Source organism: Tachyglossus aculeatus, chromosome 7 (assembly GCF_015852505.1).
Source record: "Tachyglossus aculeatus isolate mTacAcu1 chromosome 7, mTacAcu1.pri, whole genome shotgun sequence".
Lineage (NCBI taxonomy): Eukaryota > Metazoa > Chordata > Mammalia > Monotremata > Tachyglossidae > Tachyglossus > Tachyglossus aculeatus.
The window spans coordinates 31,460,662-31,472,832 of NC_052072.1; the positions used below are offsets into that span (position 1 = coordinate 31,460,662).

General features: G+C 56.9%; 2 protein-coding genes across 2 annotated transcripts; one reads left to right on the top strand and one right to left on the bottom strand.

The window, feature by feature from the left end:
* Nucleotides 1-104: 104 nt before the first annotated feature.
* On the bottom strand, nucleotides 105-1,741 carry LOC119930450 (basic salivary proline-rich protein 1-like). The gene is made up of 3 exons (XM_038748778.1): nucleotides 1,378-1,741; nucleotides 942-1,262; nucleotides 105-808 (listed from the first exon to the last, which is right to left on the bottom strand). Exons 1-3 carry the CDS (start codon nucleotides 1,739-1,741, stop codon nucleotides 105-107), a joined length of 1,389 nt encoding a protein of 462 aa, XP_038604706.1.
* Nucleotides 1,742-2,813: 1,072 nt separating this feature from the next.
* On the top strand, nucleotides 2,814-10,115 carry DCLRE1B (DNA cross-link repair 1B). The gene is made up of 4 exons (XM_038749389.1): nucleotides 2,814-3,002; nucleotides 6,156-6,321; nucleotides 8,531-8,713; nucleotides 9,046-10,115. Exons 1-4 carry the CDS (start codon nucleotides 2,814-2,816, stop codon nucleotides 10,113-10,115), a joined length of 1,608 nt encoding a protein of 535 aa, XP_038605317.1.
* Nucleotides 10,116-12,171: the final 2,056 nt, after the last annotated feature.

Genomic DNA, 12,171 nt, shown 5'->3' on the forward strand with positions numbered 1-12,171 from the left:
TCTCTCTGAGGGTCTCTTGGGGGGGGTCTCTGAAGGTAACTGGTAGGGTCTCTGGGGAGCTCCTTGAGGGTCCCGGGGGGGGGTCTCTGAGGGTCACTAGGGGGTCACGGAGGGCCCCTGAGGGTCTCTGGGGGGGGTCCCTGAGGGTCCCCAAGAGTCTCTGGAGGGGCCCCTGAGGTCCCCGAGGGTCTCCGGGGGGGGCCCTGAGGGTCTCTGGGGGGTCCCTGAGGGGTCCCTGAGGGTCCCCGAGGGTCTCTGGGGGGGCCCCTGCAGGTCCCCGAGGGTCTCTGGGGGGGGCCCTGAGGGTCCCCTAGAGTCTCGGGGGGGTTCCTGAGGGGTCCCTGGGGGGGCCTGAGGGTCTCCTGGGGGGCCCCTGAGGGTCCCCGAAGGTCCCTGGGGGGGCCCCTGAGGGTCCCCGAAGGTCTCTTGGGGGGCCCCTGAGGGGGTCCGAGGGTCTCGGGGGGGGGTCCCTGAGGGCCTCTGGGGGGTCCCTGAGGGCCCCCGAGGGTCTCTTGGGGGGGCCCCTGAGGGTCCCCAAGGGTCTCGGGGGGGCCCCTGAGGGTCCCCTTGGGTCTCTGGTGGGGGGCCCTGAGGATCCCCTTGGGTCTCTGGTTGGGGTCCCCGAGGGTCTCTGGGGGGGGTCCCCTTGGGTCTCTGGTGGGGGGCCCAGAGGGTCCCCTGAGGGTCTCTGGGGGGGTCCCTGAGGGTCCCCGAGGGTCTCTGGGGGGGGATCCCTGAGGAGGTCTCTGAGGGTCTCTGTGTGGCGTCGAGGCGGCCCGGGCCCGGGCCCCTGCCCCTGCCTGCCTGCCTGCCCTGAGCAGACCGGAAAACTAATCGAGCCAACGGCGCCAAGGCCCCGGATGCACAGCAGGCCGGGGAAATAGGGACCAGCCGGGGAAGGAAGAAGGACCGGCCGGGGAGGGGAGGGAGGGCGGGCGGACCGGCCGTCCGTCCGGCCGTCCGTCTGTCCGGCTGGGGAAGGGAGAAGGGCCAAGGGCCAAGGGCCGGCCCTCCGTCCGTCCGGCCGCCCGGGCCCCCAGTTCCCCGATCCCCCGGGCCCCGCCCCTCCTCCCCCGGGCCCGTCCGGTCCCGGTCCCCGGTCAGGCCTCCGGCTCTCTGGCGCCCCCGGCCGACGGCTCTTCCCAGGGCCGCCCCCTCGGCGGGCCCTCTTCCTGCCTCCGCCTCCGCAATCCGCGGGCCGCAGGCCGCGCAGCCGCCGGAGGTTCGAGTCTTCTCGGCGGTCGGAGATCGGCTGCTCTCACCTGGCCCGGCCCGGCCCGACCCGGGGCGGGGAAAAGTGAGGAGAGGAGGGGAGGGGAGGGGAAAAGAGGGGAAAGGAGGGAGGGAGGGAGGGAGGGAGGGGAGAGGCGGAGCTACCGCGCCCCCAATCTGCTCCGGGAGCGGGACTCACTCCGGCGGGAACCTCCCCCGCACCCCCGACGGGCCCCGCCGACCCGCGGGAGGGCGGGCGGGAGGGCGCCCCCTCCCGGTGCTTTTTTGTTCTATTTCGGGCGGGAGGGAGGGCGGGCGCCCCCTCCCGGTGGTTTTGAGGTCCGTTTCGAGGGGGCGGGCGCCCCCTCCCGGTGGTTTTGAGGTCCGTTTCGGGCGGGCGGGCGGGCACCCCCTCCCGGTGGTTTTTTGTTCCATTTCGGGCGGGAGGGCGGGCGGGCGCCCCCTCCTGGTGGTTTTGAGTTCCGCTTCGAGCGGGAGGGCGCCCCCTTCCGGTGGTTTTTTGTTCCATTTCGGGCGGGCGGGCGCCCCCTTCCGGTGGCTTTGAGTTCCATTTCGGGCGGGCGGGAGCCCCCTCCCGGTGGCTTTGAGTTCCGTTTCGGGCGGGCGGGCGCCCCCTCCCGGTGGGTTTTTGTTCTATTTCGGGCGGGAGGGCGAGCGCCCCCTCCCGGTGGTTTTTTGTTCTATTTCGGGCGGGAGGGCGAGCGCCCCCTCCCGGTGTTTTTTTGTTCTATTATTTCGGGCGGGAGGGCGAGCGCCCCCTCCCGGTGGTTTTTTGTTCTATTTCGGGCGGGAGGGCGAGCGCCCCCTCCCGGTGGTTTTTTGTTCTATTATTTCGGGCGGGCGGGCGCCCCCTCCCGGTGGTTTTTTGTTCTATTTCGGGCGGGAGGGCGAGCGCCCCCTCCCGGTGGTTTTTTGTTCTATTATTTCGGGCGGGCGGGCGCCCCCTCCCGGTGGTTTTTTGTTCTATTTCGGGCGGGAGGGCGAGCGCCCCCTCCCGGTGTTTTTTTGTTCTATTATTTCGGGCGGGAGGGCGAGCGCCCCCTCCCGGTGGTTTTTTGTTCTATTTCGGGCGGGAGGGCGAGCGCCCCCTCCCGGTGTTTTTTTGTTCTATTATTTCGGGCGGGCGGGCGCCCCCTCCCGGTGGTTTTTTGTTCTATTATTTCGGGCGGGCGGGCGCCCCCTCCCGGTGGTTTTTTGTTCTATTTCGGGCGGGAGGGCGAGCGCCCCCTCCCGGTGTTTTTTTGTTCTATTATTTCGGGAGGGCGAGCGCCCCCTCCCGGTGGTTTTTTGTTCTATTTCGGGCGGGAGGGCGAGCGCCCCCTCCCGGTGGTTTTTTGTTCTATTATTTCGGGCGGGCGGGCGCCCCCTCCCGGTGTTTTTTTGTTCCATTTCGGGCGGGCGGGCGCCCCCTCCCGGTGGTTTTGAGTTCTGCCGCTTGGCTGCGGTCCCCTTGTCCCCTCGTCTCCCCGGTGACAGCGCCCGTGTGGTCCTTCCTCCCTCCCTCCCTCCTCCCCATCCTCCCTCCCTCCGTCCTCCCCATCCTCCCTCCCTCCGTCCCCCCCATCCTCCCTCCCCTTGCCATGAACGGGACCCTGATCCCCCACACCCCCATCGCCGTGGACTTCTGGAGCCTGCGGCGGGCCGGCCACGCCCGCCTCTTCTTCCTGTCGCACCTGCACTCCGACCACACCGTGGGCCTGTCCAGCACCTGGACCCGGCCCCTCTACTGCTCCCCCCTTACTGGCCGCCTCCTGCACCACAGCCTGCAGGTAGGGGACGGCTCACTCATTCCATCGTCTTTACTATTCCTTTTATCTTGTTACTACGTTTGGTTTTGTTCTCTGTCTCCCCCTTTTAGACTGTGAGCCCCCTGTTGGGTAGGGGCTGTCTCTAGATGTTGCCAACTTGGACTTCCCAAGCGCTTAGTACAGTGCCCTGCACACAGTAAGCGCTCAATAAATACGATTGATTGATTGAGCGCTTACTCAGGGACTTCTCCGGGGAGCTCACTTCCCCCCCAGTGGACCCGGCCCGCAGGGAAAAAGAATAATAATAATAATAATGGCATTTATTAAGCACTTACTACGTGCAAAGCACTGTTCTAAGCGCCGGGGAGGTTACAAGGTGATCAGGTTGTCCCACGGGGGGCTCACAGTCTCAATCCCCATTTTACAGATGAGGTCACTGAGGCCCAGAGAAGTGAAGTGACTTGCCCACAGTCACACAGCCGACAGTTGGCAGAGCCGGGATTTGAACCCATGACCTCTGACTCCAAAGCCCGGGCTCTTTCCGTTGAGCCACGCTGCTTCTCCAGGGCCCAGAAGGGCCCAGCTGAGAACTGTCCGCAGCTGGGGGTGTTTTGGGGGGGAAGGGGGACCATCACCCCCTTTTCGATGGGGTGGGACCACCCCCGAACCAGTTAGGGGGAGCGTGGCTCAGTGGAAAGAGCCCGGGCTTTGGAGTCAGAGGTCATGGGTTCAAATCCCAGCTCCGCCAACCATCAGCTGCGTGACTTTGGGCAAGCCACTTCACTTCTCTGGGCCTCAGTTCCCTCATCCAGAAAATGGGGATTAATCAATCGTATTTATTGAGCACTTACTATGTGCAGAACACTGGACCAAGCGCTTGGGAAGTACAAGTTGGCAACATAGAGAGAGGGTCCCTAACCAACAGTGGGCTCACAGTCTAGAAGATTAAGACTGTGAGCCTTAATTAAGACACAGATTAAGACTGTGAGCCCCCCGTGGGACAACCTGATCTCCTTGTAACCTCCCCAGCGCTTAGAACAGTGCTTTGCACGGAGTAAGCGCTTAATAAATGTCATTATTATTATTATTATTATTATTATTATTATTATCATTATTATCATTGTTAGGGTGTCAGAGGTTAGACGGCCTTCCCAGACTGAGCCCCTTCCTTCCTCTCCCCCTCCTCCCCATCCCCCTGCCTTACCTCCTTCCCCTCCCCACAGCACCTGTATATATGTTTGTACGTATTTATTACTCTATTCATTTTATTTGTACATATTTATTCTAATTATTTTATTTTGTTAATATGTTTTGTTTTGTTCTCTGCCTCCCCCTTCTAGACTGTGAGCCACTGTTGGGTAGGGACCATCTCTATATGTTGCCAACTTGTACTTCCTAGTCGCTTAGTACAGTGCTCTGCACACAGTAAGCATTCAATAAATACAATTGAATGAATGAATGGGTTCAAATCCCAGCTCCGCCACTTGCCAGCTGTGTGACTTTGGGCAAATCACTTAACTTCTCTGTGCCTCAGTTACCTCATCTGTGAAATGAGGATTAAGACCGTGAGCCCCCCGTGGGACAACCTGATCACCTTGTAACCTCCCCAGCGCTTAGAACAGTGCTTTGCACAGAGTAAGCGCTTAATAAATGCCATTATTAATTAATTTATTAGCGGTGTAAGAAGCCGGGGTGAGGCCCAGGTCACCTTTCCCATAAGCCAGATGGGGAGACAGCGTGGCACACAGGAAAGAATTCCTAATTGAGAATCGAGAGTTCCGGGTTTGAACCCGGGTCCACCGCTGGCCCAATGTGACCATGGGCGGATCACATAATAATAATAATAATAATAATAATAACAATAATAATGGCATTTGTTAAGCGCTTACTATGTGTAAAGCACTGTTCTAAGCGCTGGGGGGGATACAGTGTGATCAAGTTGTCCCACACGGGGCTCACAGTCTTAATCCCCATTTTTACAGGTGAGGTAACTGAGGCTCAGAGAAGTTAAGTGACTTGCCCAAGGTCACACAGCAGACTTGTGGTGGAGCGGGGATTCGAACCCATGACCTCTGACTCCAAAGCCTGTGCTCTTTCCACTGAGCCACGCTGCTTAATCCCTCTGGGCCTCAGTTTCCTCATCTGTAAAATGAGGGCAGGACAAGTTACCAGCTTGTACTTCCCAAGCGCTTAGTCCAGTGCTCTGCACACAGTAAGTGCTCAATAAATACGATTGATGATGATGGTGGTGATGACAGATCGTGAGCCCTGTGCGGGACAGGGACTGGACCGTGGAATTTTGTACCTAGCCCAGCCCCTGGTAGTGATTGCTTTTAAAAGTGCCATCGATTGATATTTATCCCTTGTAATTCCCGTGGTCATCATCATCATCAATCGCATTTATTGAGCGCTTACTATGTGCAGAGCACTGTACTAAGCGCTTGGGAAGTACAAATTGGCAACATATAGAGACAGTCCCCACCCAACAGTGGGCTCACAGTCTAAAAGGGGGAGACAGAGAACAAAACCAAACATACTAACAAAATAAAATAAATAGAAAAGATATGTACAAATAAAATAAATAAATAAATAAATAGAGTAAAAAAATATGTACAACCATATATACATATATACAGGTGCTGTGGGGAAGGGAGGGAGGTAAGATGGGGGGATGGAGAGGGGGACGAGGGGGAGAGGAAGGAAGGGGCTCAGTCTGGGAAGGCCTCCTGGAGGAGGTGAGCTCTCAGCAGGGCCTTGAAGGGAGGAAGAGAGCTAGCTTGGCGGAGGGGCAGAGGGAGGGCATTCCAGGCCAGGGGGATGACGTGGGCCGGGGGTCGATGGCGGGACAGGTGAGAGCGAGGTACGGTGAGGAGATCAGCGGTGGAGGAGCGGAGGGTGCGGGCTGGGCTGGAGAAGGAGAGAAGGGAGGTGAGGTAGGAGGGGGAGAGGGGATGGACAGCCTGGAAGCCCAGGCTGAGGAGTTTCTGCCTGATGCGCAGATTGATTGGTAGCCACTGGAGATTTTTGAGCATTTTTGAGATTATTGGTCCCCAATAACTACCAGGCCCACGGTGGTCCCACAGAACCAGCCCAGGGAGTTTGGGCCTTGAGCCGTTTCCTCTGACTGTTCGCAACCTCGTCTTGCTTCTTTTCCCCCCCTCACACCCTGGCTAGGTGGCGGAACGGTGGATTCGGCCCCTTGAAGTTGGGGAGAGCCACGTGCTGCCGCTGGATGAGGTGGGGCAGGAAACCATGACCGTGACCCTCATCGATGCCAACCACTGTCCTGGCTCTGTCATGTTCCTCTTTGAGGGATACTTTGGAACCATCCTCTACACAGGTGAGCACCACCGCCTCTGGATAAGCTCTTTGAGTCTTCCACCAAGTTGTAGTTTGGCAACCTCAAACACCCCTATCCCGGCCTAGGCACCGGAGAGCTACAGGTGTGTCGTGTTTGGATCTCACCTATATCTGCCCTGAACCAGAATTGGGCCCAAGTGGAGCCCAAATCAATCAGCGAATGGTCCTTTTTGAGTTCTTATACTCGGTAGAAGCAGTGTGGCCTAGTGGAATGAGCATGAGCCTGGCACCCAGAGAATCGGGTCTAATCCTGGCTCCGCCAGGTACCTGTTGTGTGATCCAAGTGACATAATTTCTCTTTGCTTCACTTCCCTTGTCTGCAAAATGGGTTGCGATACCTGTTCTCCCTGCTTCTTAGAGTGTGAGCCTGATTATCTTGTATCTGCTCCAGTACTTGGTACCGCACTTGGCACGTAGTAAGTGCTTACCAGATACTGTTATTATTGCTATTCAGAGTCGGAGTCGCGTTCCCTGCCCACGGGGAGCGTACAGGAAAGGGGGAGACAGACATTAGTATAAGTTAGGGATACGGATATGAATATGTAGAAGCAGCATGGCTCAGTGGAAAGGGCCCGGGCTTTGGAGTCAGAGGTCATGGGTTCAAATCCCGGCTCTGCCACTTGTCAGCTGTGTGACTTTGGGCAAGTCACTTAACTTCTCTGGGCCTCAGTTACCTCATCTGTAAAATGGGGATTACGACTGTGAGCCCCACGTGGGACAACCTGATCACCTTGTACCTCCTCAGCGCTTAGAACAGTGCTCTGCACGTAGTAAGTGCTTAATAGATGTCATTATTATTATTATTATGTATGTAAGTGCTGTGGGCCTAGACTTTACTTCGTACAGGTGTTCCACAGGATGTTTTTTGTAGAGGTCTTTTGAGGTGTGTATATTTTTTTATTATGGTATTTCTTAAGCACTTAGTACGTTCCAGGCACTGTACTAAGCCCTGGGGTAGATACAAGCTAATCACGTTGGACACAGTCCATGTCCCACATGGGGCTCACAGTCTTAATCACCATTTTACAGACGAGGGAACTGAGGCACAGAGAAGCAAAGTGACTTTCCCAAAGTCACACAACAGACAAGTGGTGGAGTTGGGATTACAACCCGGGTCCTTCTGATTCCCAGGCCCATGTGCTAACCACTAAACCATGCTGCTTCTCAGTGCGGTTGCAGAAATCTACTAGATTGTAAGCTCTTTCAGGGCAGGGATGCGTCTATTTACTCTGTCATACTTTCCCAAGTGTTACTTGCTCAATAAATAGGATTGATTAATTGATTACTGGAACAACTATGGGTGAAAAGCACTACATGCCCTATAATCTCCAGCCGACGTATTATGGATCTCTGGTCCCAAACAGCCTTTAAAGAGGCAATTTCTACTAGTCCTTCCCATTCCAAGTCCACGGAGCCTGGGCAGAAGGAGGATGACCAAACCTGAGAGGCCTCTGGTCCTGGCTCTAATACCGTATTCATCTGTGAGACTGTGAGCCCCACATGGGACAGGGATTGCGTCCAACTTGATTTGTTTGTATCCACCCCAGTGCCTAGTAGCGTGCCTGGCACATAGGAGGTGTTTAACAAAAACCATCATCGTCATTATTCTTGAGTGGGACTCAGGCTCTCTGGCCTTCACCTTCTCATTAGCCTGCAGCCTCTTATTGCTGGGCATGGGTAGAAGCAGATCCCCAGCCTCACTGGACCCCGGGACCCTTTTTATAAACACTGAGAGAGGTCAGTGATGGCTGGGCTGCCAGAGACCCAAGGTAAATCTGACCTACTGAGAGCTCACCTCCTCCAGGAGGCCTTCCCAGACTGAGCCCCTTCCTTCCTCTCCCCCTCGTCCCCCTCTCCATCCCCCCCATCTTACCTCCTTCCCTTCCCCACAGCACCTGTATATGTGTATATATGTTTGTACATATTTATTACTCTATTTTACTTGTACATATCTATTCTGTTTATTTTATTTTGTTAGTATGGTTTTGTTCTCCATCTCCCCCTTTTAGACTGTGAGCCCACTGTTGGGTAGGGACTGTCTCTATATGTTGCCAACTTGTACTTCCCAAGCGCTTAGTACAGTGCTCTGCACACAGTAAGTGCTCAATAAATACGATTGATTGATTGATCGATTGACCCATGTAGCGCTCTGATCTCAGGGCCCGTTTCCATCCCTGAACTCCCACTAGGTGACTTCCGCTACGCCCCGGCCATGCTACGGGAGCCTGTCCTTAGCCACGGGAAGCAGATTCACACCCTGTACCTCGACAACACCAACTGCAACCCGGCACAACCCCTACCCTCCCGGGAGGAAGCCACCCGCCAGATCGCCGCACTTATCCGACGACACCCGCAACACGACGTCAAGATAGGTGAGGGTCCCTCCCGCAGCGGCTCACCGAGCCTCCGTCCTGACGAGCTTGTCAGTTCACCTCATCCCTGCGTTAGAAGTACGTGCTCCGATCTTCGCTTGAGCTCTCGGTGATCGAGAGGTAGAGGAATGAGAGTCCATGTTGGATGCCGTCCCTATCTTTTGTGGGGGTGCGGCAGGGCTGACCCCCGTCAGATGCTACTCCGGGGAGTCGGGAGAATCAGCAAGGGATTGTCGGGTAGCGGGAGAGAAACGCAAGCTGTGGGATAGGGTGGTCTTGGCAGGAATCTGGTTCTGGCCTTCCCTCCGATTGGCTCATCTCCTGGCTCTTAGGTCTCTACAGCCTGGGGAAAGAGACCCTCCTGGAAGAGCTGGCGCTGGAGTTCGGCACGTGGGTGGTCCTGAGTCCTCAGCGACTGGAGCTGGTGCGGCTGCTGGGCCTGGCGGACGTGTTCACGGTGGAGGAGGGGGCGGGCCGGATCCACGCCGTCAACCACGCTGAGATCTGCCGGGCCACCATGTTGCGTTGGAACAGCGACCGCCCGACCATCGCCATCCTGCCGACCAGTCGCTGGGTCCAAACCGCCCACCCGGGCATCCACGTCGTCCCCTACTCTGACCATTCTTCCTTCTCCGAGCTGTGGGACTTCGTGGTGGCGCTCCGGCCCTGCAGCGTGGTGCCCATTGTGAAAGGGCAGCCCTGCCAGACGTACTTCCGGGAGTGCCTGAGCCCGGGTCTGCCCAGCCCCCAGATTCCGGTGTCTGTGCAGCGCTACATGAGGGTCCGCAGAACCCAGCGAGGCCAGAGCATCCTCTATTTGCCGAAGAGGACTCCCCAACGGGCGGCAGCACAGGGGGTGGTGTTTGAATCCCCCGAGAAAAAGCAAACCCAGCTTCCTGATTCTTGGACCAAAGGCCAGCCCTCCGAGCTGCCGTTGCACAACCCGGATACCAGCGGCGCGGGCTGGGATGGAGAGGAACGGTCAACGCTTTTCTGCCGGCAGACGGTGCCGGCTACGCAGGCCGCCTCCGTGGGGTTCGCGCTGCCATCGCCCACTCCGGACAGTGGCGACGCCTTGGGCGGTTGGGGCCATTCAGGACTCCGGGAGCGAGCCCTCCTCGTGCCCAGGTGGAGAGGCAGGAACAGCTTGACGACCCACGGGACTGAGGACAGTGAGCCGAGTGGAAAACCTCTGCCGGCGGGGACCAGCGGCAGCGTCAGTCGCCGGAAACTCCTGGTCACCCTCCCCCCGAGGCTGGCTCTGAAGTACCTCCTAACCCCCTTGAGCCTCCTGAACCAGAAGAACTCTGTGGAGAGCTTTGACCGGCGGGTGGAGAAATCCCTCAGGAGGGTGAGGCAGGTGGGGCTGTCTGCTTCAGATAGGCTCCTCGACGATCGGTAATAAAATCGATCTCCTTGTGTTCCCTTTGTACTCGGGACAGGGACCGACATCCGCTGTTGCTGCTGGTGGCGGAGAGCAAAGCTGGGGATCTGCCCTGGGTTCCAGTTCTCTCTCACACCCTCACGGGGCCGCAGCACGGGTAGCGTGGGACAGACTAAGTCAAAGGACCTACCGTTCGCTCCGCTCTCCCTCCCTTCTGCTCCTCCGCCACCGCCTGAGAAGGCAGGATGGCTTCCTGGTGAGAAAGAGTTAAGCAGCAGCGGCGCAGAGGGGCCTCACTTTCCAATCCCGCCTGTCCCCGGCCTGCCGTGTCCCCAGACAAGCCGTTTCTCATTTCTCGATGGGAATCGGGAGAAGGCTAAGAAACAGGAAGGTGTGAACTCTGTGGGCACCGGGGGTTAGGGTCACACTCCTGACCCACCTGCTGGCCCGCTGGGCTTCTGAAGCTGTTGTTTCTCCCCTTGTTTGGCGGGGAAGTTTTGGGTGTGGGCGATAACGGTGAAACGTGGCTGCCCTGCAGGGCTTCCCGCCCCATCTGGAGGCCCCAGTTACTTGGAAGGAACAGAGCTGCAAAAAGCTGAATGTTCTGCCAGATATTCTTCCCGATTGTTCGCATCGCTGCGATGTTTGCTGCCCTCTTGGCCTCTTGGGTGGAGCGGGAGGCTCTGTACACAGACAGTCTGCTTTCCAAGAAGCTTTCGGGCCAGGAGGGAAGCGAGGAGCTTCTTGTAATTCCCCCTCCGGCCCTCCTGTAATACCTCAGGCGAGCCGTCAACAGACAAATGGGGAGCCGTGGATACCACGCTATCGGGGAAGTCTAGGCCGCAGGGGCCCAGGAGGCCCAGGGCTGATAAGGCTCGAAGTGTTCATGGGTTTCCCACCTAGAAGGAAATTGTTTTCGGGGGGGTGGTTAGGGGCTTCTAATCTAGGGACACAAGGGGGTCCTGTTTTTAGTTAAGGAGCTGTACCCTCTCACCGGGAGGACATGACCCCAGATTGGAGCTCATCTGTTGGGGACAGGTGACGGCCTTTCCCCGGAGCCTACTACTGCCCGACTCAGTGCCCAGGCCAGGGCCTTGCTCTGCTGTCGCCGAGTGTTTGGTTCTCTCGGCCGACGACACCAGCCGTATGGCAAGGAGGAGATAAGGCCCTAGAAGCTGATGGGTCAAGCCGGGAGGTTATCGCGGGGAGCCTGGAGGGACAAGGGACGATTAGTGTTGCTATGCCAGGTGACACAGGGTTTCCTGGAGTTGTGCTTGGTTGAAGGCCGTACTTTGTGCCCTGATCCAGCGGTGCCCCAGGGAGGAGAGGAACATGATGGAATTGGAGGGCTTTACCCCTATTCCTTGGGGACTCTTGGGTTTGTGGGACAGTCAGCAGAGGCAGTCTTCCCTCTTAGCACATGACTGATTCCTGAACATCACATCCTAAGTTCAAACGTTGAAAGTGGAAACTGATTTTCTCATAGGAACAATGTTGTAAATGGGGGATTGGTTCTGGAACCAAGGTCAGATACCCTATTTTTCCCAGAATTTCCCGGTATTACATACTCAAGCAATTAGGCATGAGTAGCATAATTACGATAACCTCCTGGCTTGGCCCGTCAGCTTCTAGGTCCTTCTCCTCCTAGCCATACGGCTAGCGTCGTCCACCAAAGGAAGCAAACGCTCATCGATACCCTGCTTTTCCTAGAATCAATCAATCAATCGATCAATCGTATTTATTGAGCGCTTACTGTGTGCAGAGCACTGTGCTAAGCGCTTGGGAAGTACAAGTTGGCAACATATAGAGACAGTCCCTACACAACAGTGGGTTCACAGTCTAGAAGGGGGAGACAGAGAACAAAACCAAATGTATTAGCAAAATAAAATAAATAGAATAGATATGTACAAGTAAAATACATAGAGTAATAAATATGTACAAACATATACATATATGCAGGTGCTGTGGGGAAGGGAAGGAGGTAAGATGAGGGGGATGGAGGGGGGGCGAGGGGGGAGGAAGGAAGGGGCTCAGTCTAGGAAGGCCTTCTGGAGGAGGTGAGCTCTCAGTAGGC